The 27124-nt window shown below is 53.8% G+C and overlaps 2 protein-coding genes across 3 annotated transcripts; one reads left to right on the top strand and one right to left on the bottom strand.

Annotated features, from left to right (window-relative positions):
- Window positions 1-12918: 12918 nt before the first annotated feature.
- On the bottom strand, window positions 12919-21067 carry LOC133233388 (collagen alpha-2(I) chain-like). Its single transcript, XM_061393160.1, has 6 exons — window positions 20851-21067; window positions 20049-20779; window positions 19742-19868; window positions 18847-18927; window positions 17268-17542; window positions 12919-17101 (listed from the first exon to the last, which is right to left on the bottom strand). Exons 1-6 carry the CDS (start codon window positions 21065-21067, stop codon window positions 16727-16729), a joined length of 1806 nt encoding a protein of 601 aa, XP_061249144.1. The 3' UTR covers window positions 12919-16726.
- Window positions 20686-26571, top strand: IRX2 (iroquois homeobox 2). Of its 2 annotated transcripts, XM_061393906.1 has the most exons (5): window positions 20687-21314; window positions 22663-23068; window positions 23358-24080; window positions 24866-24940; window positions 25632-26571. In XM_061393906.1, exons 1-4 carry the CDS (start codon window positions 21066-21068, stop codon window positions 24916-24918), a joined length of 1431 nt encoding a protein of 476 aa, XP_061249890.1. In that variant the 5' UTR covers window positions 20687-21065; the 3' UTR covers window positions 24919-24940; window positions 25632-26571. The 2 variants fall into 2 exon arrangements, with proteins under 2 accessions (XP_061249889.1, XP_061249890.1); XM_061393905.1 differs by having other exon boundaries at window positions 20686-21314; window positions 24866-26571.
- The last annotated feature ends 553 nt before the right edge of the window (window positions 26572-27124 follow it).

Consider the following 27124-nt stretch of genomic DNA (forward strand, 5'->3'; position numbering starts at 1 on the left):
CCTCAGAAGTGATTCATATGGTATTTAACCATACAGGATGAATCTTAACAAAGGCTTTCAGTGTGCGTATCAACTGCACAAACAACTGATCTTAAGACTGGCCAAGTACTCCATCCATGAACTCGTACTTACTGCGTTTCCCTGACAGTGGATGTTCACTTAATTTTAGGCTGTTACAGACCCGCAGTAAGAAATGCCCTTTTAAGCAATTTTGGGGGTATTTCCACAATTTAAATGTGCAGAAATAAACTTCCTATTTCAGAGATTATGAAGATTTAAAATTTTGAGGAGCACTGGCAAGTGGCCTCCAAACAGTGTGACCAGTGTCTATTCGGGCCCAGTCTATAATTCCTGTTTCCCCTCTCCCCTGGGAGCACAGTCTCACGTTCACTCACCAAACCGCTTGAGCTTTTCTCCTTGTTGTTGCTAAAGTTGTTTCCTTTCAAAGTAGGTTGTTTGGGGGTTATTTGTTCATTAATTTATGATATTATGGTTGCCTATCTTTTATTTGGGGATTTAGGACATAAGTTTAATAAATTTTCTAGGAATTTTATAAACATTTTTATTTGCTGAAAGTGTATATTCATAACATATATGTATATACAAATATATTTTATATATGCAAAATTTCAATTAAGATATGTATATATTCGGTCACATAAAAGGCACTAGTTGACAGCTGCTACACGAATTCCTCTTAGAAAACTGTCTTTGTCAGCACAAAACCTTGAGAAACTTGAGACCGACAGCTGACTGTTGGCAGAAGCCCACTCAAGGAACAGTGGTCACCACGCCCTAAGAAAGAGCGCGCGCCCTGGCTTTTGGGACGCAGGCCCGGGTGGACGAGCCCGGGGGCTGGGAGGGCCGCTCTGGCGGGGAGGGGGACACTAGGGGGAGGGGAAGGCCTTGCTCTTGCTGCAGACCCTCCCCTCGGTCTCCCGTCGCGGCCGAGCCGGTCCGCGTGGGTCCCGCGGGCGGGCTCCGGGCGCGCCTCCCGGAGCGCAGGTGCGGAGCGCGGCGCCTCGCGGGGTGGAGTCGGCCTTGGCCCCCGCCTCCCGAGGCTTCCAGCAGGCGGTGCGGAGTCTGGAGGGAAACTGGTTGAACCAGTTGCGCTCCGGAGCCTCTCCACCTGTGGGACCCGAGGGCGCATTCCTGCGGCAGAGGAGGCTGCGGGCTGGAGAGTGGGGGGAGAGGCGAGGGGCGCCCCAGCGGGGGAGTGGGGGGCAGAAGACCCCCCACAAGCTGGAGCGGGCCCGGAATTCGGACGGTACCCTCCGCAGGCCTCCATGGGGACGGGAGAGGGGAAAGGCCGGGAGCCTTCCGCAGCCCGAGGGCAGAGCCGGGGCGGGCAGAGCCGGGGAGGTGAGCGCTTAGTCGGGGTGACCTTCGGGCAGTAGGGGGACCCTGGAAACCGAAACTGGAGGGAAGGGTCGGTGGAGACGTGAGAAGAGTCAGGGGAGTGCAGACCTGCTGCCCACCGGCCCCTGCCCCTCCCCAGTGAGTCAGGGCGCTGTGTTCTGGGCTGCGGGTGCGGGGGCGGTGAATGTCCCCCAGATGCCAGCCGAGTCTGGGTGGGGACAGCCGCTCTCCCTGCTTTCACAGCAGTCCTGAGTGTTCTCTCTCAGGACCCATTGGTTCTGAATTCCTCTAAAGTCTGTGTTGTTTAGTAGCTAAGTCTTGTCTGACTCTTTGCGACTCCATGGACTGTGGCCCACCAGGCTCCTCTGTTCATAGGACTCTCCAGGCAAGAATACTGGAGTGGGTCCCCATTTCCTTCTCCAGAGGATCTTCCCCACCGCTGGGATGGAACCCATGTCTCTTGCATCTCCTGCATTGTCAGGCAGATTCTTTACCATCTGAGCCACCAGGGAAGCCTGTAATTTCTACATATTGTAGTTGGTTGAATAGACAACCCTCCCCGCCAAAAAATATAGATCCATTTGGCACCTCTGGCTGTGACCTTATTTAGATATAGGGTCTCTGCAGATGTGATCAAGGCAAGCATTGGCCTGGGTTAGGGTGGGTCTAAGTCCAAGACCATGTCCTTCTAAGAAGAGGATGCAGAGTGGAAGACCACGGAGCACAGAGGCAGAGCTTAGAGATGGAGAGTTGGCCCCAGACACTGAAAGAGGCCTCAGGAGGGAGCCTGCCCTGGGCAGCTGGACGTCACACTTCTGACGTGCGGAGCTGTGAGAAAACCCATTCCTGCTGGTTTCAGATCTGCTCTGTCACTCAGTCAAGTCCAACTCTTGCGACCCCAGGGACTGCAACACGCCAGGCTTCCCTGTCCTTCACCAACACCCAGAGCTTGCTCAAACTCATGACTCATGTCCATGAGTCAGTTATGCCATCCAACCATCTCATCCTCTGTCTTCCCCTTCTCCTCCTGCCTTCAATCTTTCCCAGCATCAGGGTCTTTTCCAGTGAGTCAGTTCTTCACATCAGGTGGCCAAAGGATTGGAGTTTCAGTCTCAGCATCAGTCCTTCCACTGAATATTCAGGACTGATTTCGTTTAGGATGGACTGATGGGATCTCCTTGCAGTCCAAGGGACTCTCAAGAGTCTTCTCCAATACCAGAATTTAAAACATCAATTCTTTGGTGCTCAGCTTTCTTTATGGTCCAACTCTCACATCCATACATGACTACTGGAAAAAACATAGCTTTGATTAGCCAGACCTTTGTAGGCAAAGTAATGTCTCTGCTTTTTAATATGCTGTCTAGGTTGGTCATGACTTTTCTTCCAAGGAGCAAGCATCTTTTAATTTCATGGCTGCTGTCACCATCTGCAGTGATTTTGGAGCCCCCAAAATAAAGTCTCTCACTATTTGCATTGTTTCCACATCTATTTGCCACGAAGTGATGGGATAGTATGCCGTGATCTTAGTTTTTTGAATGTTGAGCTTTAAGCCAGCTTTTTCACTCTCCTCTTTCACTTTTACCAACAGGCTCTTTAGTTCTTCTTTGCTTTCTGTCATAAGGGTGTTTTCGTCTGCATATCTGAGGTTATTGATATTTCTCCCGGCTATCTTAATTCTAGCTTGTGCTTCATCCAACCCAGCATTTCACGTGATGTACTCTGCATAGAAGTTAAATAAGCAGAGTGGCAATAGACAGCCTTGACGTACTCGTTTCCCAATTTGGAACCAGTCCGTTGTTCCGTGTCCGGTTCTGACTATTGCTTCTTGACCTGCACACAGATTTCTCAGGAGGCGGGTCAGGTGGTCTGGCGTCCCATCTTGTGAGGAACCCCTTTTGGAGTCACTGTCTGCATCAGTGACAGGAAACAAAGACGCTGTGAACTCCATCCTGCTCCCGTGGGACTGGAAGTCTGCGCCCGCCTCCCCACACCTTAGGGACGCTCTCTCTCACTGTCCTCAGGTTCCTGCTTAAAGATCTTCTTGTCAGCTTGACATCTGACAAGAGGGCCCTCTGATCACGTGCCCTGTGACCGGTCCCTTCCCCCATCACTTCCCCCACAGCAGAAAACCGGACGGATTCCGTGGATCCTCCTGCCCAACCTCTCTGACAGTCTCCTCAGCAGACACCTCTCGGGGCCGGGGTCCAGCCCCAGAGACCTGTGCCTGGCCCTCCCTCTAACCCGCAGCTTCCCAGGTCTGCACCTGCCGTGTTTGAGGACCGCTGGGACCTGACCACAGAGACGAGCCCCAGTTCTGCGCTCACAGGACTCAGGGACACCCTGCAGAAGGATGTGGCTACACCCACAGAGACCTCCGGAGGTCCTTCAGGGAGAGATCCTCTCCTCATTCTACTCTTAGAACACAAGCCTGGGCGTCCAAGGCAGGCGAGAAGGCCAGCCCCCCACACACACGCCCCGGAAATGCTTCAGGGCAGTCGAGAAGGCCAGCCCCCCACACACACGACCCGGCAATGTTTTTCCCTCCAACAGCAGAGGAAAAGGAGGCTCGGGTGAGAAATGGCACTTACCTCACAGTTGACTGAAAACCACGCTGGATTTTCTTAATTTCTTCTTGAGTAAATGGGATTTCCTTTGTTTACTGTCCCTTGCTTGGCTGCTTAGGCTGCAGTGTGGAACTGAAGATACGGTATTTGTTGCAGATTTTTGGATGCTTTGGCATTACCAGTGTGCGTGCTAAGTTGCTTCCATTGTGTTCAACTCTTTGCAGCCCCCGGACTGCAGCCCGCCAGGGTCCTCTGTCCGTGGGATTCTCCGGACAAGAACACTGGACTGGGCTGCCATTCCCTTCTCTAGGAAAGGCAAAGTGAAAGTCATTCAGTCGTGTCCAAATCTTTGCTCCCATGGACTACACAGCCCATGGAATTCTCCAGGCCAGAATACAGGAGTGGGCAGCCTTTCCCTTCTCCAGGAGATCTTCCCAACCCAGGGATCGAACCCAGATCTCCCACACTGTGGGCAGATTCTTTACCAGCTGAGCCACAGGGGAATCCCAACAATATTGGAGTGGGTAGCCTTTCCCTTCTCCAGCGGATCTTACCCACCCAGGAATCGAACTGCATTGCAGGTGGATTCTTTACCAACTGAGCTATCAGGGAAGCCTTCCCTTCCCCCAGGGATATTCCCAACATCACAGATTGAATGTGTGTCTCCTACGGCTCCTGCATTGCTGGCGGATTCTTTACCACTTGAGCCAGTATGGAAGCCCTAGCATACCAATAACCGCACTAATTCCTAAAAGCCAATTACCTTTTTCTTTATAACTTTCTTTGTAAAAGAGCTTTTATCAGACTGATGAAATGCATGGAAGCCCCAGCCAAGGTAATATATCATATTAATGTAAAATTTGCATTGCTAAAATATCACTAATTTTGTTTGAATACAGACCAAAAACATGACAACATTAAAATGTTTAATTTGTTTAGATTATCATGATATATTAACAAATAAAGATTGGGATGAATATGAAAGAAACAAGCCAAAACAAACCAGAAACAAACAAAAAATAACTGTGTTGAACACAGGTGAAGGGGCGGCTCACTGGAGATAAAACTGTGATGCTTTAATCTTATTATGTCTTTGTTCACACCATCAATATCTTGCAAGACCCAGGCGTGAACCCATGCCCCCTGCAGTGGAAGCCAGGAGTCCTAACCACTGGACTGACAGGGATTCCTGAAACTGTCATGCTTTTAGAAAAGAACGGGAAAGCACAGTCTAAACTCTAGGAAGATCAGCATATCCTTCAGCAAACCTAAGAGAGAATGAGAACACCCGGAGGAGCAGCAGTGATGAGGGGTACTGACGTCCGCACGCAAGAGTCCCTGGAGCACGTGGGCTGCGTCGGGACAGCTGGTCACCACACGTGATTCTGCACAAAGTGGCCGCAGTCACTTTGGATGTTGGCAGGAGGTTTGGACTCCAGTGTTGAAATCCTAGCGCTCTCTACTCTGCGTAAGTTTATAGATTACATAACCTGGTGGAGATTGGCCTGTCTCTCCAAGTCTTCTGATGGGTTTAAGAAGAAACTTGGTGCTGCAGTCTCTCTGCCCCACAGTGCAGAGTTCTTCTGTGCAAATTCAGTATAAGTGCACGGAGCACTCCAGTGCCCCCACTCGTTCCAGCTTCAGTTTGCTCTCCTCTGAACACTGGAGCAAACCCCAGAGGGAAGAGGTTAGGTCTCACGGACAGCCCCTCCCCACCCAATCTGCAAGAAGCTCAGGTTGGGGTGGGGGAGCCCGCAGGCCACTCTAGGTGTCTGCCACTAGCCCCCAGCACACGGTGCTGCCTGGGGAATGAGGGGCTGCTTGCCCACCTCCCACCCACAGGGAGCCTGCCAATAATCTGCCCATTGAGCACTGTGATTTCTGTTTTTGAGCCCATCTCAAGACAAATCAGCTAGGAAGTGTGACAAACTACCTGTTCCCTTAGCTTGATGTTGGGGTTGAGTGTGCAGATCGGGGGGAAGACAGCGGTCGCAGTCAGGAAACGCAGGCGGAGACTGTGTGTGCTGGGGAAGCAGTGCATTTGCATCCTCACCCTGGTGGCTCAGCTGGTAAAGAATCCGCCTGCAGTGCGGGAGACCTGGGTTCGATCCCTAGGTTGGGAAGATCCCCTGGAGAAGGGAAAGGCTACCCGCTCTAGTATTCTGGCCTGGAGAATTCCATGGACTGTATAGTCCATGGGGTCGCAAAGAGTTGGACACGACCAAGAGACTTTCACTTTCATACTTGCATCCTCACTCTTGAGCATAAACCCTGTGCAACCAGACCACTTTTTTTCTTACTCATAGTGGCATTCACAGAGGTGGTTCTTGTGGCTATTACTTTGAAGGTGTTTGTATCATCTCCTCAGGCTGCCCTAATGAAGTAGCAAGACTGAGCAGAGTAAAGAACAGGAATTTATTTCTGCACTGTTCTGGAGGTCAGCAATCCAAGATCAGGGTGCCCACGAGGCTGCCTGGGTTGCATTTCCTTCTCCTGTGTGTCATGAGACATGTAGGCCTGGAAAATGATCATGTGACCATGACCAAGAGGAGCGGCAGAAGCAGGTGACAGAGGATGGGATGGTTGGATGGCATCACCGGCTCAACAGACAGGAGTGAGCAAACTCCGGAGATAGTGAAGGACAGGGAAGCCAGTGTGCTGCAGTTCACGGGGTCACAAGGAGTCGGACACGACTTAGCAACTGAACAAGTAACCGTGACCAAAAGGCGAGGTTGGGCTTCCCTGGTGGTTCAGACAGTAAAGAATCCACCTGCAATGAGGGAGACCTGGGTTCGATCCCTGGGTCAGGAAGATCCCCTGGAGGAGGGCATGGCAACCCACTCCAGTATTCCTTCCTGGAGAATCCCCATGGACAGAGGGGCCTGGTGGGTTACAGTCCATGGGGTCGTGAAGAGTCAGACACCACTGAGTGACTAAGCATAGGGCACAAGACAAGGCTGGTTTGACATTTGAAGGCTGATTACTGTAATGCATCACCTTAGTGGAATAAGTTTTTAAGATATGTTTAATCAGTATATACAGAAAAACAATTTCCAAGAAAGTGCAGCTCCTCTCCATTCTTGAAGACTCTGGGCAACCTAGGAAAAGAGGGAAACTCCTAACTTAAGGACGTGTTCAGAACTTACAGCAGCATCGTGCTTAGTGAGGAAGGGCTGACCTTTCTAACTAGGGTCATGCCAAAACAAGGCTGCCTCCATCACACTTCTGCTGCATAATCCCAGAGGCGCTGGCTGGTGCAAGAAAGACAATGGCTGAGACAGCAAACAAGCTGGAAAGGCTGAAATAAAACTTTATTCACAAAAGACATAATTGCTTATGCAGGAAATTTCAAAATTTACAGAAACCACTATAACAAATCACTGAAGTAAACAAGATCGAAAAACACATGGTCAATAGGCAAAAATCACTTCTGTTTCTAAATAAGCAATGTCAAAATATGTCACACAAAGGCGTTCCCAATGGCTTAAATAAGTAAATAAAATGCTTAGTAATAACTTCAGTAAATCTTGTCCAAAATGTCTACACTAAAAACTACGAACAATTCCTGAGAAAAGTTTTTTGGACTCAGTAGGAGAAGGCGAGGGTGGGATGATTTGAGAGAACAGCACTGACACATGTACGTTACCGAATGTAACACAGACGGCCAGTGCAAGTTCCACTCATGAAGCAGGGCACGCGGCGCCCTGGGGCAGCCTCAAGGGGCCGAGCATCCAGGATGGGGGCACACGTATACCCGCGGCCAGTGCACGTTGGTGTGCGGCTAAACCATCGCAGCACTGCGATCACTCTCCCATTAAAATACATTCACTTTTTAAAAAACTAAATAAAGGGAAAGGTATACTATATTTATGGATTGAATAAGTCGATATTTTTTAAAAGACCAGTTTTCCACAAATTGATCTATATTATCAATTAAGTTCCAAATTGTAGAATTTGTAGAAATTGAAGGACTAATTCAAAATTTACATGCAAATACAAAGGACTTCGAATTTCCAAAACAATTTTATGAAAGAAAAATGAAGTTAAAAGACATACTACATAATTTAAGATTTTCTGTAAAGAGATAAAAACAAAACAATACGGTATTGAGCTAAGGACAGACAGGTCTGAAAGGGACATTGTTAAGAAGCCAGAAATACACCTACACTCAAATGGGCAATTGTTTGTTTTCTGCAAAAGTGCCAAGATAATTCCCTGGATAAAATATGATCTCCAATAACTGGCATGAAATAACTACATGCTAGATGGGGAAGAAGTAATGTCGACTCTTACCACACATCACACACAAAACTAGTCCAAAATGAAGCGGCACAGGCTAAGGTAGGAGTTACAGTCACAGGAACTGCAGAAATCACACAGGAGAAGAGCTCCACGACCTTGGATTAGAAACTGCAGAAATCACACAGGAGAAGAGCTCCACGACCTTGGATTAGAAACTGCAGAAATCACACAGGAGAAGAGCTCCACGACCTTGGATTAGGCAAATATTTCCTTAAAATAACACACATATATACACACCAAAGGAAGAATTTTTGAAAACTGAATTTTATAAACATGGGAAGTTTTGCTTGTTGAAAAACTCCATTAATAAAATAAAAAGAAATTGAAAACGCAAGGTACAGATTGGGAGAAAGTGTCTGCAAAGCATATATCCGAGAAAGGACTTGTGGCCAGAATATATAAAGAACCCTTATAACGCAATAATTAGAAGAAAACACATTTTTAAAAATGACCACAAGAATGGTATAGCCACTTCAGAAAAGAAGGCATGTGGATGGCCTACAGCGCAGGAACAGATGATCAACATCATTAGTCATTTGGAAAGTTCACCTTCAGCCGTAATGAAATGGCCACTTTGTTCTGAAATGAACATGCGGGGTTTTACCTCCGGGAGGTGACTGAGCTCCAACGCCAAGAGGTCAGTGCCATGGAAAGGAGAATTTATGGCTCACGTTTCACACATCAGACTAGACAACATGCCGAGTTTCTCCGAACATCTACACAGTCGGGATGAGGAGAAATGAGCAGTTATTCAGGCTGGTGTCTGAGTACAGAACAGAACAGAACAGAGGTCTGCCAGTTCCAGGAAAAACCGCACCCTGTGACCAGACATCCCAGCTCTGAGTGCCAGGTTGAAGCGGTGTCTTCTCCAGCAAGAAACAGCCTGGAAGAAAGCTGCCAACCACAGCACTAGAATAGAGCACAAGCTTGTAACAGCACACAAGTCCTTCACCAGGGGTCTGGGGGAGTGACTGTGACACAGCCCTGAAGGGAATATTGTTCAGGAATTTTGCAGATCGGGTATATTTGGGGAAATCTCCAGAAAGGAATCCTAGTAATCTCCTTGAGTTACTGTTAGGAAAACATAGCAAGTTTTGCAAGGATGCGTGTAACCTGAGAAAGAAATGGAGAGGATTTCTTGACTAATGGCCACGAACGTGTGTATGCATTTGCTCACGTTTGCAAAAAGAAATGCTGCGAAGACGTGTAGAAGCTAACGAGGGCAGTGAGGGACTGCCGGAGGGCAGAAGAAACGGAAAACAGGGCCAAGGCTGCTCCGCACTCGCTCCCTGACTCTCAACCACGCAAGTCATGGAACCGAAAGTGCAGCTCCGCCAACACGGAGGAAAGTCCTGACACTAACTCAGGGCTGAAAAGCAAATCTTTGTATTAAACTAGTAACAGACGAAACACTATTTTCAAGTAATTTTGTAGATTGCTTCGTGAATCCCAAGTGTGATATTTTCTAGACATTAAATGATCTGCAAAGGAAAATAAAAGCTGTACTCAGTGATTTCTTGTTAGTAGTCATGCAGATATTTATAGTTTTGAAGCATTCATGTATGTTCCCAGCAAATCAAATGAATGAAAACTGGTGAAAGAATGAAGAGCTTCAAAATATGAGGAAAGATATAAAGAAACATTAAATATGAATTAAAATGTGTGCTTATCTCAAATATAATTTATTATCTATAATAATTCAGAACATAGATGTATAATATATATATTTCTCAGACTAATGTAAAAATATATGGAAGTCAGAGATTTCAAAAGATGACATAGAAATGTTTTTCTCATCTCAGTATACACCCAATTCGTCATGTTTGTGTAGACTTTTTAAAACTGCAGTCTAGTTGATTTACAGTGTTGTGGTGATTTCAGGGGTAAAGCACAGCGACTCAGTTACATGTACACACACACACATATATATATGTACGGGCTTCCCTGGTGGCTCAGACGGTAAAGCGTCTGCCTGCAATGTGGGAGACCCGGGTCTCTGGGTCGGGAAGATCTTCTGGAGAAGGAAATGACAACCCACTCCAGTATTCTTGCCTGGAAAATCTCATGGATGGAGGCTGGTAGGCTACAGTCCATGGGGTCGCAGAGTCGGACACGACTGAGCCACTTCACTTCATATATAAGTACATGTATATGTGTGTGTGTGTGTGTGTGTGTGCTAAGTCACTTCAGTCGTGTCCAACTCTTTGCAAACCGTGCCTGTAGCCTGCCGGGCTCCTCTGTCCATGGGATTCTCCAGGCAAGAATGCTGGAGTGGGTTGTCATGCCCTCCTCCAGGGAATCTTCCCGATCCAGGAGTAGATGCACCTTTTATGTCTCCTGCATCGATAGGCAGGTTCTTTACCACTAATGCCACATGGGAAAACGTATACATACGCTTTCTCAGACTCTTCCGCATGATAGGTTATTCTAAGATACTGAGTATCGTTCCCTGTGCCATGTAGTAGCTCTTGGTTGTTTATCTATTATGTATATATTAGATTCATTGATCCCAAACTTCCAATTTATCCCTCCCCAGCTCTGTATATAACTTCTTAAAAATCATCAAATACTTATAAAAGCCAAAGATACAGAAGGCAGTGTTGCTGGCTTGGCTCCTCCAGAGAGATGCTGCCTCTTACCGTCCCCTCTCACATGTCCTGCCTGCCTGTGCTCAGAGCGGGCACCGTACTCTGAGCCCCACATCTTCTGCAGCTCGAAAGCCTGAAAGGTCTCTGAAGACACAGACAATCAAGGTGTTGCGTCTCATCACCCTAAGGATCCCGCCTGTTCCTTTTGTAAACACGCCCCCCTCTCTTATACCCTCCCTCCAACTCCCCCACCTTGTCCCTGACAGCCATCAAGCTGTTCTCTCTTTCTAAATTTTTGTAATTTCAGAAATGTGCTCTTGGCAGAATCACGCAGTAAAGAAGCTTTGGCATCGGCTTTTGTCCTCCAGCCCAGTTCTCTGGAGATTTCATGCGAGCTGTTTGGACCAATAACTCGCTTCTACCGTTGAGCGTTAGTTCCACCCACTGAAGGACATCTGGGCCGACTCCAGTTTCTGTCTGTTACAAATAAAGGTGCTGTGAACACCCGTGTACAGGGTTTGTGTGAACACAAGTTTCTGTTTCTCTGGGAACAATGCCCAGGAATGCGATCACCAGCCTGCATGGTAGTTTCAAGTCGAGTCTTTTTTTTTTTCTTTTAATTGATTTATTGTAATTGGAGGATAATTACTTTGGAGTATTGTGATGGCTTTTGCACCATCATGAATCAGTCACAGGCATACATTTGTCCCCTCCACCCTGTACCCCTGTCCCACCTCCCTCCCTCCAGGGTGGGGTGTCACCGGCACGGGGCCCCTGCGTCATGCACCAGACTCACACTGTTTACCTTTATCAGAAACTGCCCAGCTGGTTCCCACAGTGGGTCTACCACGTGACATTCCCACCAGCAACGCGTGAATGACCTTGTTTCTTTGCATTCTCATCTTTGTTGTTATTGCTACTTTGTTTTCTCATTGTAGCCATCCTGATAGGTGCATATACTTCTCAGTGCTTTTAATTTGCATTTCCTTGATGGTTAATGACATTGAACACCTTTCAGGAGAATATTTGCCATCTGTATATCCTCTCTGGTGAAATGTCTTTTGACCAAATTCTAATGGGACAGTTTTGTATTGTTTTGTTTTACTGTTCGGCTTTGAGTATTCTTTATATATTCTAGATACTAGTCCTTTGTCGGATACATAATTTGCAAATAGTTTCTGTCAGTCTGCATTCTTTTCATTCTTTCAGAGAATAAAATATTAATTCATGGATTCTGCTTTTGGTGTCTAGTCTACAGATTCTTTGCCTCGTCATAGATCTTGAGATTTTTATCCTCTGTTCTAAAAGTTTCATAATTTGACGTGTAAGTCTGTGGGCACGTCTAGTTAATTTCTGCGTAAGGTACGGGAGTTGGGTTGGAGTTTGTGTGTGTTTGTATGCGCATACTTGCTTTGTGCTCAGTTGTGTCCGAATCTTTGTGGCCCCACGGACTGTAGCCCACCAGGCTCCTCTGTCCCTGGGATTTCCCAAGCGAGAGTACTGGAGTGGATCACCGATTCCTACTCCAGGGGATCTTCCTGACCCAGGGATCGAACCCCCAGCTCTTGTATTTCCTTCATTGACAGGTAGGTTCTTTACCACTGAGATACCTGAGAAGTCCCACAGGCTTGCTTAGAGATGTTCAATTGATCCAGCACCATTTGTTGAAAAGACTAACTTTCCTCCATTGAATTGCTTTGCATCCTGTCAAAATAAGTCAGGAATATTTATACATGTTTGTTTCTGGGATTTTCTCTTTTGTTCCAATGATGTAATGTCTTGGAATTGGGTAGACTGATTCTTCCCACTTTATTCTTCTTTGTCAGAATTGTTTTAGCCATCCTAAGATTCCTGCCACTAAAAATAAATTTCAGAAGAAACTTGTCTGTTTCTAAAAAAACCCTTGCTAGGATCTAATCAGCTTTAAACGGTCGGTCCCACTCTGAATTTTTCATTAACAGTATCATCAGTATGGTTTGCTTTTGTTCACTTTCCTTTTTCATGAACATCTGTGTGCTGGGAATGGCACACGTCATGCGGGATGCAAAAAACAACAACAAAATGCACGCTCGCTGTTCTCAAGGAATGGAAGGTTTGGGGCTGACTGCTAACTCAGGAATTTATTTTAAAAATGAAATGCTATTTTCAGTGTGCATAGTTATAGGGGCTTAAAATTCAACGTGGCAATGCACCGCGCTTCATACAGGAGAGCCAGGGCTCCCGAGGTGTGATCAGGTTTGCCTGGATCACTCGAGATCAAGACACTCAGGTGCACAGAAGATGCTTAGCAGGGAAGCCGGCAGGAAACGTACGCAACCGTGGTTTTTCTGTTTCTGTCCCTCAGTATCCTGGGTACCTTTGAGAAGAAAAAGTGAGTGACCAAGAGCAAGCCATTCACCGACTCAGTCAGTCAGTCAGTCAATACGTGTCTAGTGCTCCACAGAGCCCCACGGCAGGGGGTGATGGAGCCCCGTGGTCAGGACCTTTGCAAGTGGCAGGGACTGATGTGGAGGGATGTGTGGCCACAGGCAGGAGGGCCAGCAGGCCAGGAGCCTGGGCAGAGAGGGCCAAGTTTGGGCGGCAGTCAGTCCCCAGGGCCTTCAACCTCGTGGGCCCAGGGAAGCCTTTGGACACACAGGGCTCCCCAGGAAGCCACCCCCTCTCCAGGTGCAGCCCCCCTCTGTCTAATCTTGACTTGAATTTTCTAAGGCACCTTTACTGTGGGTGGTGAAAAGATTCAGACTTCTCCAGGGCAAAAGCGCCCCTCCCCAGAGACGAGAGCGGCCAGCCCCCGAGAAGAGCCAATAGCCACAGGTGAGCCGCTCACTTGATGGGCCCAGGTGAGGAGCCTGAGGTCCCACGGGCAGCGTCCTGCCCAGGAAGCCTCTCTCTCTGCCACGTTCTGGATGACGCCCAGTGACAGACACACCGGGGGCCGTCCGTTCAGAGGTCAACACCGCAAATCTAAGACTGTATCTTTATGTTCTGAAGGATGGGATGGGCGAGGGTGGGGCGAGGTGAAGCCAGGAAGAAAGAGACAGACACGTACATTTTTAAGAAACTTTTTTTTTTTTAAGATAGCACTCCTCCATTAGCTCCCTATATTTCTGCACTATGACACTTCTTTTAAAGGGTAACACACATTCTTGTTTTAATTTTCAAAGTGTTAAATATTTCACATGCTAGGAATGTAGAGTGATAGAATCCACGTAACCATCATTTCAAGTTAACAATCTCTGGTGACATTTGCAGCATATAGATTTTTCAGAAACAAAGCATGCCCGCCAGTGTGGGCCCCCAGCCTCTCTTCAAGCACACAGTGGGCCTGCAGCCTAGGGGAGAGGCCCCATAGCGACGCTGCCACCCCAACCTGTAAACAGCAGGTATATTGCTGGTTTGTTTTTCTTTTTGTCAATTGTGGCAGGAGCCGAAAGCTGTCGGTATCCTTTTCTGAAAGTATTATTATTTTCCCCAGCTCAACCTTATACCCCCAGGACTGGCTCCAGCGGGTGCAAGCAGAGTCTGGGGTGGTTCCCGTCATCCCTGAGGAACACTCTGTTCCAGGGGATGTGCCCTGGGCTGGGCTCTGCAGCCAGGCCTCCTCTGACTGCCATTTAGGACGCTTCCAGCCCTGCACTTTGCAGACAATGCTGCAAGGGCAGTGCCAGGGCTCAGTGCCCCCAGCCTGGCATTTTCTCAGCGGCGGCGGACAATGAGGCAGGGATCTGGGGGTCAGCAGGGTGGGCAGCTCCTGCTTTTTCAGATACGGACAAATGTCTCCCGGATTCCTCTGTAGCAGTTTCAACGAGCACAGCAGGGAGAGCGCGCCCGGTCTCCGCACACCCTGGGCCTTGTTTGGGGTCACACCGTGGCATCTGTCACACGGTAAGGTGTCCCCGTCAAGAACGAACGTGGGCCTCTGTCCTCTGTGAGGAGACTCCACCGGCCTCCTTGGCCCATCTCTCCGGCGGCTGGCTTCACCTGCTGACCTTGGGCGCTGTTCCTGGTTCTGTAGGGCAGTCTTTGCCATTTACGGTCACTGCAAACCTTTCTCCCCAGGTCAGTGCCAGCAATTTCTGTTCAACTGAAGTTTTTTACTTTTAATGCAATCAAATTTATCAAACCTTCCTTTCTGCATTTCCGCCAGTATTAACAACAACGACAACAAAAAAAGGCCTTCCTTACCCGCGGCTCTCCCACCCAGCTGCGTCAGTGTGCGCCTGACCACGCGCGGCGGAATCGCGGTCTGGACGAGCCCTTTTGATGAAGTCAGCAGGCGGCTATGAAACGGGACCCGGGACAAACGCCCTCTATAGCCTCTCTCGTCTAATAAAAGTAATGGGCGAAACACAGTTCCTTCTCCTCCGCTGGTTTTCTTGCCAGCGAGGATCCTACCCGCTCTGGCCGGATCCGAGCGACGCTCCGGGTCTCTGCAGCCTCTGGGCGCGCTCACACCCGCGTGCACGTGCCGAGCTGCGCTCCGGAGTGGAAAACGGGGAAAGCAAAGCGAGTAATGGAGAGGCTGAGGACGGCCTGGGCGTCGGTGGCGGGGGAGGGGGGGGAGCGGCGGTGAGGGATGGGTATGTATGACCTAAGTTCTTCCAAAGGCTGTCTCGCAGAAACATAGAAAAGAAAAGAAAAGAAAAAAACGGACACCTTTCATCTGTTTCCACTTGCCTAGAGCCGCTCCCGCGGCGCGCTGACCTCCCCGGGCAGCGCGACTGTGCGCGCGCACGTGTGTGCAGGTCGAGGCGCCTGGCCGCGCGGCCGTGAACGCGGAGGGCAGAGCGCTCGCTCACACTGTCCTTCCAAACGATCGCCGACCGCTGAACGAAGGCGCTCGGGTCTTGGCGGCTCCGGAAGAGGGTCTCGGGTCACTGGGATCCTTCATCCCGTCCGCGGCGCGCGCACCGCCGCCCGCGCACCGCCACCCTTCCGCTCACCCCCGCTCGGCGCTCCCAGCTGGGGACGCGGACACCGGCGGGGACCTGAGCCCGGGGACGCGCGCACGGCTCGCCCAAAGGGGCTGCGGGTCGGGGTTCGCGGGGGGAAGGGAAGAACCGGAGCGATGGAAGCACGGGATGCGGAGAAGAGGCGAAGGATGCTGATTCCTGGGCCGCGGCGCGGGAGAAGCTTCAGGAAGCGGGTCGGAGGCGGGGCGTTCGCGGAGAGGATGGGCCGTGTGCGGCCGCTGAACGAAACCAGGAGGGACACGTTAGCGGCCAGCACAGTTCTAGTCCTCCGACCTCAGGGGCTGGGCCGTGGTGCTAGAACCGGGTCTCAGGCTGAGCCCAGAACGTACAAAAGAGCGCGCCCCGGTCCAGGGACCCCTCCCGCGGCACTGCCCGCGGGGCCCGAGTCTTTCGGGCCGGTGGAAACCCAGGGGCCGCGTCCGCGCTCCAGGTTCCCTGACTGGAGCGGCGGGGACCCCCCGGGCTTCGCCTCCCGCGGTGTTTTGCAGACACACGTGGCCGCATCAGAACACCGTGTCAGAGCTTCGAAAGGCCAAAGTGTCCAGAGACCCGCGAGCGGGCTCGACCCCGCTTGGAAGGCATTCACGTTTCATTTGACTTAAACTCTGTACAGTTTACAGCGAAGTGTTCCTGTTTCCCAAAAAAGAAAACACAGACCCGGACTCGCGGCTCTTCTTGCCAGTTTCTGATGCCACTCGCTCCACAGTCCCCCAGGAAGAGCGACATCAGAGGGGACAGGTCCCCTATACATGGAAACCACTTCTACTTGACACAGAACTTCACGAAGAGGAACCACGTAAAATGTGTCTTTTTAAATCTTAATTGACCCCCTCCCCTCGGCATATCTACACGCTCCAAGATGGTACCTCTTTGCCCACCCAACTCTTAAAACTCCCAAGACAGGGCAAAAGGCGGGAAGAGAGAGAGAAGCCGGGCTCGGCTAGGCTTTATTCAAACGCTCCAGTGTTGCTGTCCGTTTGCCCCGAATGCAATCGACGTGGGGGAGGCCGGGCCGGGGCGCCCTCAGTGGCTGGGGACGGCGCCAGGCCCACCGCGGCGGGGACGAGGCGGCATCCGCGGGCCACAGCGCCCCCTCGCCGCCCGTGCGCACGACTTCGGGCCGCATTGCCGCTGGGCCTTCCCGCCTCCCGGGAGTCCCGGGCAAGGAGTGGAGGGCGCCTCGGTCTGCGCCACCGCTGCTTTCCGAGGAGGATCTAGAGCCCCAGGCCGCCGTTTCCCAGAGCTCGGCCTCCAGGAAACCGCGGTTCCCGGAAACACGAGTGTCCTCGCCAACTCGTTCCAAAAGCACCGGCCACTGTGGGGACAAGAAACAGAAATGTGATGGTGTTAACCGATCCCTCTTTTTTTTTTTTTTTGAATGCACACCTGGAGCAAAGTGTGTGTGTTGGGGGCGGGGAGGTGGAATCCACCGTAAATCCCGCAACCGAACTGCTCGGATCCATCGCTTTCAGGGCACGCACCCGGTTGGCCCGCGCGCCGGCCCTTTCTCTTCCATCCCGGTGAGGAGGGCAACCGAAAGTGACAGAGGCCCAGTGTCCGTTCAGACTCCGGCGCTCCACAGGCCTAAACAGCCTCCTCGCCCGTGAGCGGAGCATCCAGGTCCTGCTCCCCGAAAGCGGCGGCCGCGGGGTCCGGGAGCTCCCCGCGGTGACCCGAGACGCAGTTGCAGGATTCCAGGCCATCCTCGCAGGCGGCCGCGCGCCCAGCCATCGCGTCGAGCCTCCGCATTTGCAGCCTGTTCTTTCGATTGAGTTTTTAGAAAAGAAGACCGAGCCAACTTTAAGAAAAGGGAAAGTGATTTTATATATTAAAAAAAAAAATCAGAGTGCTTTAAAGCGAAACGGAGTTTATATATCCCGGTAACAATGCAGAGCGTAAATGTTAATGTCTCTGCGTAGGCATTTTAATTTGCTACAGTCACCACCAATAAAAACAGCATGTAGTACGATTCGACTGTTTAATAGTGCAAGGTAGACGGCTTTTATTAGTAGCAGGCAGCAGTATGGAAAATTTAGATTTCAGTGGAGGAGTGTAATTGCTGGGGGGAAAAAAAAGACACTGAGCAGAGACTGTCTTCCGGATCAGCTGCGCTGAGCTGCGGGCAGCGCGAGAGCCGGCAGCCCTTTCTGGAGAAGCACCCTGGGCGACTCGAGACCCTCCAAAGCCACGTGCACATGTCTGGTTACACACTTAATTGATGTCAAAATCGAGTGTATCGGAGCTTATGCTCCCTGCTCCAAACTGGAGATGTTTTTGTAATAATTCGCTGTTTTCTTTTCTGCCCCTGGCAGAGATCAAGCCCTGGGGGTGGGGGGTGGGGGTGTGGAGTGGGGGAATCGAGGGAGAGGGAGGAGAGGGCGGGGGGAGGGGAGGAGAAGGCTAGGGGGGCGGCCCCAAATGCTAATGAGACAACAGCAGGAACTGGTCTTTAGAAATGGAAATACTCAGGCCAGTCCTCCTTGGAGATAAAAATTAGACCTGATTTTTTTTTCTTTTTTCACTTGAACTATGTAATTGGAAGGGAACCGAAGGCCCAGAACCTGGTCTGGCGCTGTGAACGTTGGTCATCCGTCGTGTGTCTGTCTCATTTCGGCCTCTTCCTGGCCGAATTCCCTCCCGGGAAGACCACGGATGCCGCGGACCCTGGGAAAAGCAGGCTCCACGGGGCTGCTGCGGCCTCTGATTCTCCCCGCTTCCCTTTCCTTTTTAACGCGACAATAATTGATTTAAAATAACTGCCCTGAACTGAATTAGGGCGTCCTGCTTGGGGTCAAAGCATTGCTGAAACTCACCTGCTGGGCCCTCGAGGTGGCGCAGAGTGTGTGGGGTGGGGTGGGGGTGACAGTTTGGGTAGGTGGTGAGGGGCTGGGGAGTGTTTGGGGGTGAGGCGTCTAGGAAAGTGTAGAGGGTGCAGGCTGGGGTTTGTGGGCGGCGCGGGGGCTCAGAGAGGAGAGCCGGTGTTGAGGGGACAGGCGAGGGTGCAGCGGTTTAGGGGCAAGTGGGGAGGCGGCTGGGGTCAGGTGCCTGGACTTCACATACCGGGGGGCCACCGCCTGCAGGCGGAGGCGGGTGGGCTCTGCTCAAGTCCAATCCTGCAGTTTACAACCGGTCTCCTTGGATCTGGGGGAAGGAAACACAGCCTCGATGGTTCCGCAGGCGGTCAGGCCTGCGGTCAGGCCTGAGCCTCCTGGTCCTCGCGCTGCAGCCGCGCCTCGCAAGAGGCCGCATGGCGCCTGGGGTACCCTGGAGACCGAGACCCGAACGCGATCACTCTGGTCCTTCCGCGAGCTGCCCAGCCAACGGGCTGGGAAGTGGGCCAGAGGGGTTGGTAGGCGGTGGGGTAGCGGGGTGGGGGGTAGAGGAGTAGGGGATGGGGTAGAGAGGTGGGCGGGGAAGGTGGGTGGGGGTGTGGGGGAGGTGGGTAAGGGGTGGGTAAGGGGTGGGGGTGTGGGGGAGGTGGGTAAGGGGTGGGGGTGTGGGGGAGGTGGGTAAGGGGTGGGGGGTGGGGGGAGGTGGGTATGGGGTGGGGGGTGGGGGGAGGTGGGTATGGGGTGGGGGGTGGGGGGTGGGGGGAGGTGGGTAGGGGGTGGGGGAAGGAGAGGCTGCGGCCTGGAGCTCTGGCCTACCGCGTTCCCCACCCCACCCACCCCCCCAACCCCCCGCGCAGAAGAGGCACCTGTTGTGTTGACCACCACGCCTGGGCCTCGCACACCCGCCGCCCCCTTCCCCGTGCGCCCACTTGCTGAGAGCCCACCGGTGGCCCCATCTGCCCCCACCCCTCCAAGACCAAACGCCAGACGCCCTCCTCCACGGCCCGGTGGGGGAGGGCGGAGGAGGCCCGTGGAGAAGGGTGTCTGTGGGACTGGGTCCCAGAGCCTCCTGCCGAGCGCCTCGCCGCTGGGCCCCGAGAGGCGGCCCCCAAGTCGCCTGTTACCTGCGCTACCTGGGCAGCCGCGTGTGCCGCCCGCGGCCTGTGACTGTCTCGTCCCTTCCCGAGTGACAGCGAGGCTCCAAGTCCTGCCAGAGGCGGTCTGTCCGGTGACGATCGTTTCCCCCGAGTGCTTTACAACACAAATCCGAAAGAGGCGTCAACTTATTAAAACAAAATAAAAAACCCTTTGGGGGAGGCGGCGGCGTCCTGGAGAAGCACTGGAGGCGCGGGATAAACCGCATCCGAGAGCATTCGACTCCTGACACCCAGGGCCCGCTGGCCACTGCGGACCTTGGGGCAGAGAGCTCACCTCAGGGCCCTCCTGGCGGCTCGCGACGAAAGCGCCCGGGATCTGGGTCCCGCGGGGGCACGCCGGGGCGGCGCGGGGCCGGCGGCCAGCTGCGAGGCCCCGCGCGGAGGCTCGCCCCGCGCAGCAAGCAAGGACGAACCGGGGGAGGTGGGCGTGAGAGCCGCGCACGCCGCCCGCAGGAGGACTCGGGCCATGGCGCCCTATTCCCGTCGCATCACCCGTAGCTCCGATCCGGGCACGAGAGTCCGGCGCGCAGTACGCGGCCGGTGAGGGGGGCCCGGGCCGCTCATCCCCCCCCCCCCCCAAGTGGCAGCGGGCGGCCTCTGCGCGCGTCCCTGCGGGCCGATCTGGGGGCGGGGCAGTGGGAGGGGGCAGAGTGGCGGGCGGGGGCGTGGGGGGCGGCCGGGAAGGGGGGGGGGGCGGGCGCCGGGAGTCCGCGCGAGTGGGAAGGGGAAGCGCGCACTGCCCGGTGCGGCCGGGCTGCGGGCCGGGGGCTGGGGCTGCGCGAGAGGCGACTGAGCCACAAAAGCCTGCGCGTCCTGCCTCTCGCTCCCGCCGCCCCTCCGCCCGCCCCACCCCCGGCGTCCCAGCCCCTCCCCCGGCCGCGGCCAGGCGGCGGGAGCGGGCGGAGCCGGCGGAGCAGGGGAGGGGGCGGGCGCCCGAATATGCAGATGAGCCCGTGACGGACAGCTCCGCGTTCCAATGTCCCTCGGAAACTCGAGCGCTCCTTCCTCAACTCCTCACTCCCGACTCCAGACTCCCCCAAACCCCGACCGCCGGCCTGGCGCGCGGCTGCGCCCACCGGCTCCGAGCTGCCGCCGCCGCCAACGCCGCCGCCGCCGCCCCGCCGCTCCCCCGGCCCGCGGGGCCGCCCGGGCTAGTGCGCGGGCCGGCCTGCCTGGGCTGGCGGTCCCCGCGCCCGCCGCCGCCTCGCGCCCCGGCCGGGCGTGGATGGAGGGCGCCGCGCGCCCTGCCCGCTGCTCGGCGTGACGCGGGCCCCCGCGCCCCGCGCCCACCATGTCCTACCCGCAGGGCTACCTGTACCAGGCGCCCGGCTCGCTGGCGCTCTATTCGTGTCCGGCGTACGGCGCGTCGGCGCTGGCGGCGCCGCGCAGCGAGGAGCTGGCGCGGTCGGCGTCGGGCTCGGCGTTCAGCCCCTACCCCGGCTCCGCGGCCTTCACCGCGCAAGCAGCCACCGGCTTCGGCAGCCCGCTGCAGTACTCCGCCGACGCCGCCGCCGCCGCCGCCGGCTTCCCGTCCTACATGGTAACCGAGCGCGGGCTGGCGGGCGGGGTCGCGAGATGCCGGGCGCAGAGACCCTGGTCTGTGATCGGCGACCTGAGGGTCGCGGGGAACGTGGTGTGGGAGGCGGCTCCGAAGTCGCGGAGTTGGGGCCGTGGCGCGGTCGGCGGGGACGAGAGGCAGGGCGGTCGGCCGGCGACGGCCGTAGCGCGGGGCTCCGCGCGCCCTTCCCCTCGGCTGCCGAGGTCATCTCCCCGCGAGCCCGAGAAGTGCGACCCCACTGGGGTCGGGACGGGATCTGGCCTGGGTGGCCCTCTTTCAGGCGCCGAGGCTGGGCGAGGAGTCTTGAGCGGGCCGAGGCTCGCTTCTTCCAGCGCGGGCAGCAAGGGTCGGCGCCCCTGGGCCTCCGGGGCGATCGCCAGGCGCTGGGCACTTTCTCGCGGGGCTTGGGGTCACGGGGCTGGGGAAATCAGCGGAGCCTCGGCCGCGGCTCTGGGGCCCGGCCGGGCCGCCCAGATCTTCGCCTTCATCTGCCCCACAGGCCCGTGCTTTAGAAAAACATGTCGGCCGGCGTGCGGCCCGCTAAGTGCCGCCTCGGTCCCCGCGCGCCGAGAGCAGCCTCTGCGTCGCGGGGCCCCGGGCCGGCCCGCGCTCCTCCTGCTCCGCTGCCCCGCAAGGCCCGGGGGCTGGCAAAGCGTGTTTTAGACGCTGGGGGCCCGGACGGGGGAGTGCGGGGGAGGGGGGGGGCGCTGGTGGCCACCTCCCGCCCTCGGCGGAATTCCAGAGCAGAGACGGGGTAGCCGGGGCCTCGGCGCTGGCTGTAGAAGTCTCGAATTTAAACGTTAAGGGTTGAATTAAAATGCTAATTGCCGCGTATTTGAAGAATTCGAAACGGTGACTGGCTTCGAGTTGCAAATTGGATTTGCCGAGCTTTAGAGTGGTGAATAGCGGAGCGGGGGCTCTGGGGTGTTTTTTTAACCATTTAAGGGAGGGGAAGGCGACTAGGAGGAGGAGGCGACTCTTTACACCAGGAGAAATTTAGATATCAAGAAGCTACCTGCGGGCCCGTGTGTGCGGGCCTGTTTGTGCACGCCCGTACCGGCGGCTCAGGGGCATTTGGGGCCAGATGTGTCATTTTTAGGAAAATGAAATCGTTGGAAAATTTGGGAATAAAACTGCAGCGCTTTCCGAGATCCACAGCTGGCGTTAAACGACCCGCTGCGTCCTCCGGATCTGTTGCTGCGGGAAGGCGCAGCCCCAGCTCGGGGAGGCACCGTGGGAAAGGCGGCCGCGGGCGGGCAGAGGGGTCGCCGGGGCTCTGACGCCTGTCGGGCCCTCGGACGACCGCTCACCGGGCTCTTGTCGCTTGCAGGGCGCGCCCTACGATGCACACACGACCGGGATGACGGGCGCCATCAGCTACCACCCTTACGGCAGCGCGGCCTACCCGTACCAGCTCAACGACCCGGCCTACCGCAAGAACGCCACGCGGGACGCCACGGCCACGCTCAAGGCTTGGCTCAACGAGCACCGCAAGAACCCCTACCCCACCAAAGGCGAGAAGATCATGCTCGCCATCATCACCAAGATGACCCTCACACAGGTCTCCACCTGGTTCGCCAACGCGCGCCGGCGCCTCAAGAAGGAGAACAAGATGACGTGGGCCCCCAGAAACAAAAGTGAGGACGAGGACGAGGACGAGGGCGACGCAGCGAGGGGCAAGGAGGAGAGTGCGGACAAGGCGCACGAGGGCACCGAGACATCGGCTGAGGACGAAGGTGAGCGCGGCCGAGGCGGCGCAGGGGCGCGGAGCCTCCTTCTTCCCAGGCGGGGCGCCGAGCTGAGGCCGGAGAGGAGGCCGCCCGCCTGCCCGGCACTCCAGGCTCCGCCGCCTGGCGCCTCTGGGGCCCCGTGAGAGCGCCGCTCGCAGCGCGCGAGCAGGGAGGTCAGGCTGCCTGGAGCACGCGGCTCGGGTGGGGTCAGGGTGAGGGATGGCGGGGGCGGGGAGCGGTGGGCAGCGGGGCCCGGGGTGCCACAGACCGTGCCCCCCACCCCGCGCCTCTGCAGGGATCAGCCTGCACGTGGACTCGCTCACCGACCACTCCTGCTCCGCCGAGTCAGACGGAGAGAAGCTGCCCTGCCGCGCCGGGGACCCCCTGTGCGAGTCGGGCTCGGAGTGCAAGGAGAAGTACGATGACCTGGAGGACGACGACGACGACGACGACGAGGACGGCGAGCGGGACCTGGCGCCGCCCAAGCCCGTGACCTCGTCGCCGCTCACCGGCGTGGAGGCGCCGCCGCTGCTGAGCCCCCCTCCCGAGGCCGCGCCCCGCGGGGGCGGGGGCGGCAAGACGCCCCTGGGCAGCCGGACGTCGCCAGGCGCGCCGCCGGCCGCCAGCAAGCCCAAGCTGTGGTCTCTGGCCGAGATCGCCACGTCGGACCTCAAGCAGCCGAGCCTGGGCCCGGGCTGCGCGCCGCCCGGGCTGCCCGCGGCCGCCGCGCCCGCCTCGAGCGGGGCGCCGCCGGGCGGCTCGCCCTACCCCGCGTCGCCGCTCCTCGGCCGCCACCTCTACTACACATCGCCCTTCTACGGCAGCTACACAAACTACGGGAACTTGAACGCGGCGCTGCAGGGCCAGGGGCTGCTGCGGTACAACTCGGCGGCCGCGGCCCCCGGAGAGGCGCTGCACGCCGCGCCAAAGGCCGCCAGCGACGCGGGCAAGGCGGGCGCGCACCCGCTCCCGGAGCCCCACTACCGGCCCCCGGGCGGCGGCTACGAGCCGAAGAAAGGTAGGCGGCCCGCGGGGCCCCGGGGGCGGAGGGGGGCTGTGGGTCCCGGCGGGCGAGCACCCCTAGGAGCCGGGAAAGGGAACCGGGCACCGGTAGGTCTGGCCGGGGAAGCCCTGTCCCTGAACCGGGAACGGAACGGATGGCTTTGCACTCCTAAGTTAGAAATGAAGGAGGCGGGGCGGAGCTGGTGAAGTCAGAAACAGGGTGGGGGGCCCGGCGATCCTGCCTGGAGACTGAGACAGGACTGACCCCTTTATTACTTTTTATTTGATTTGTTATTATTCCTGTTGTTGGTATCCTGACTGTTTTCGGTTTGGCAAATACAAATCGACGCCAAATGTAGCTTCCCTCCGGCGTCCTGAGCGTCAGCCTCGGCGCTTTCTGTCGGTTCTTGGTCTCAGCTCAATCTCTTCTTCTGCCTTCGGCTGCAAGGAGATAAAGCCTTCTGCTTCCTCCCAGGGGTCTCCGGTTTTTAAATCTTCAGAACAGAAAACGAGAGTCCGTTTTCTCCCTCCCTTTCTTTGCCTCGCCTCTGTTGCTCCTAATGGAGGCTTGAGACGATCAGACCTATAAAAGGAGGTCAAGGGGGCAGAAAACGCGGAAATGTGACGGGCGAGTGCCTCAGGGGGCGGGTGAGGGGGGGCAGCCGGGTCCCCCAGACCGCTTGGGGGTTCAGGGGGAAGGGCACGGCGTGGTTGGGCGGCGCGGGGCTGGTGGCCGCGAAGCTGTCGCGAGGCAGATGGCTCTGGGGTCGGGTCCTGACTAACTGCCCCCTCCCCTGACAGATGCCAGCGAGGGCTGCACCGTGGTTGGTGGGGGCGTCCAGCCCTACCTATAGAAGGGCCGAGACAGCAATGCAAGTAAGTGGGCTCCCTGGGGTCCCCCCTCCCCACACCCCTTGCGGAACCTTCCACCAATTGCCCAGCAAATTCGCTTAATGTGTATTTCTTGCTTCTTGCCATGGGGTCTGAGGACAGAGCCTTACTTCTCTCTCTCTCTCTTTTTTTTTCTTTTCTTTAAGTGGGAGAGGATTATGCTCTTTTTGAGAGCTCTTCTTTTTTTTTGCTCAAATTCTGCTTTTAAAAAAAAAATCACTCCTTCAACTGGGAATGTATTTATTGCACCACTGCTGCTGTTTTCTCTTTGGAAAAACAGATTCTTAAAATCTGGGTATTTGTATGCAGTTTGGAACCTTAAAAAACTACACTTAAAAGGCACTTGCTTTCATGAGCTAGTGTTCCCAAAACTGGGAGTATCAGACCCCTTTTTAGATGACATTTGCAGTCAGGCTGGAGAGACACAGAAATACTAGTCTTTTATCAGGCCTGTCCCCGTGTCCAGATGGAGTAGATAGTACCAGCAGTTTGCCTGGCTGACAGTAGTGTCTCAAAAAGAAAACTACTTTACAAGTAGGCAAAATTACTCATCACAGATCTTGAAGGTGGGCAAGAAGCAAAACCTTCTGAGATGAGCCCTTTTTAGAATGTGGTGATTGATACTGGTGGGGCTGAAGGATTTGGGGGATGACTTGGTTTTTTCCTTGGTCCACAGGTAGGTGTCACAATTGCTTTGGAAAAAAAAAAAAAGTCAGCAGGCCATTCTCTCCTCCCAAGTTCATAAATATACAGATATATATATATATATATATATATATATATATATAATGACCTCTAAATCCCGACCGCGTCTTGTGCCACTGTAAAAAGGAAGGATCCACAGGGCACTGCCAACCCACAGACTCTATCGGAACAGACTTTTGTTGGACATACGTGAATTTGTTGGCATAGTATAGCTTCCCCAATGTATGTGTGACTTTTGAAAACAATCTTTTTTCTCAGGATATCTTAACTTGATCACTTCATTGCCACGGTATATATTCTATAGGTGTGATAGGATTTACTGTAAAATTTATTTGTAAAAGATGTACACAGTAGAAATAAAACGTGATTATAGAACTTGAGTACTTAAGAAGTGGAAACAAATTTGATATTTATTTTTATAATGATATAAAGCTTCTAGTAATTTATGCAAGTTGTATTGCAATGGAATCTAAACCTTTTGTAAATAAATTCTGCCTGGTTTTTATTTGAACATTGCTGGTTATACAATCTTTGTTGGTTGTTTAACAAGAATTCTTTACTAATTTATATCTTAAATTGTAAATAAAAACAAACTAGTCTACAACAGTGTGGTGTTTGGGGCTCATTTGTCCTGGAAAAGGCTTTGGGTAGGGAGCCCTGGGGATGCAGCCCCTCCCCCCAGGTGATCTGACCTCAGGCTTTTTAATGAAAATGTGTAAAATAATCCCTCCCTTCTGCTCCTGCAAGAAGGCAGAGGCAGGAGCAGTACACAGTAGGGAGATACGCATGGTTTTACATTATTTATATACACCTGCATTGTAAGAAAATCTGGATTTTGTGTTCTGAATATGCAAATGGCTTGTTAGTGTACATTTAAAAAACTTGGCAAAATAAAGTGATCTGATACCCCATGCATTAGGGTCCATTGGACATTTATTTCTGGGCTTACTGAGCCTCCTCAGTAACTAGAGTATTGTGAGTGGATAATGTGGATAATATGGGGTATAAATGATGCCCCCACCATAAATTATTGAGTGAAATAATTGTTTATTGTTTATTTGAATTATCCAAATTGGCGTAGATTATTCAGATTTATTGAACGACTTCTTAACTCTCCTTTTCATATAACTCATGTTTAACACAAGGCGAAAATCTGGGGAGGAGAGATTTATTTTCCTTTCAGTGGCTCTTAGCCTTACCCTGGGGGGAAAGAAAAGTTTAAAGAACCCTAGACTATTACCTCGTTATTGTGTGACTCACTACCTAATTTTAGGACAAGTCTACAATTTGTAGTTAAGGAACATATTCCCTTTGATTAGTATCATAAAAGCAGCAAAACTGTCACTTTAATTTTCAGCAAAATTATATGGATACCCATATAATATAATTTCAGAAAAGAAATGAACAATCATTTATTTCCTCTCCAAAGATAAATTGAGTGAATATAACTTACGGTTATAAAAC

Source organism: Bos javanicus, chromosome 20 (assembly GCF_032452875.1).
Source record: "Bos javanicus breed banteng chromosome 20, ARS-OSU_banteng_1.0, whole genome shotgun sequence".
NCBI classification, from domain to species: domain Eukaryota; kingdom Metazoa; phylum Chordata; class Mammalia; order Artiodactyla; family Bovidae; genus Bos; species Bos javanicus.

Excerpts from the sequence above, each read along its gene's own strand:
- IRX2 (XM_061393905.1), top strand. The coding sequence starts at position 21,066 with ATGTCCTACCCGCAGGGCTACCTGTACCAGGCGCCCGGCTCGCTGGCG. Across the intron at positions 23,069-23,357 it reads GACATCGGCTGAGGACGAAG|GGATCAGCCTGCACGTGGAC; the intron begins GTGAGCGCGGCC and ends GCGCCTCTGCAG. Across the intron at positions 24,081-24,865 it reads CGGCTACGAGCCGAAGAAAG|ATGCCAGCGAGGGCTGCACC; the intron begins GTAGGCGGCCCG and ends CTCCCCTGACAG.
- LOC133233388 (XM_061393160.1), bottom strand. The coding sequence starts at position 21,067 with ATGGTGGGCGCGGGGCGCGGGGGCCCGCGTCACGCCGAGCAGCGGGCA. Across the intron at positions 18,928-19,741 it reads CGGCTGCCCAGGTAGCGCAG|ATCCAAGGAGACCGGTTGTA; the intron begins GTAACAGGCGAC and ends TCCTTCCCCCAG. Across the intron at positions 17,543-18,846 it reads CTGCAGGCGGTGGCCCCCCG|GCTGCAAATGCGGAGGCTCG; the intron begins GTATGTGAAGTC and ends TCGAAAGAACAG.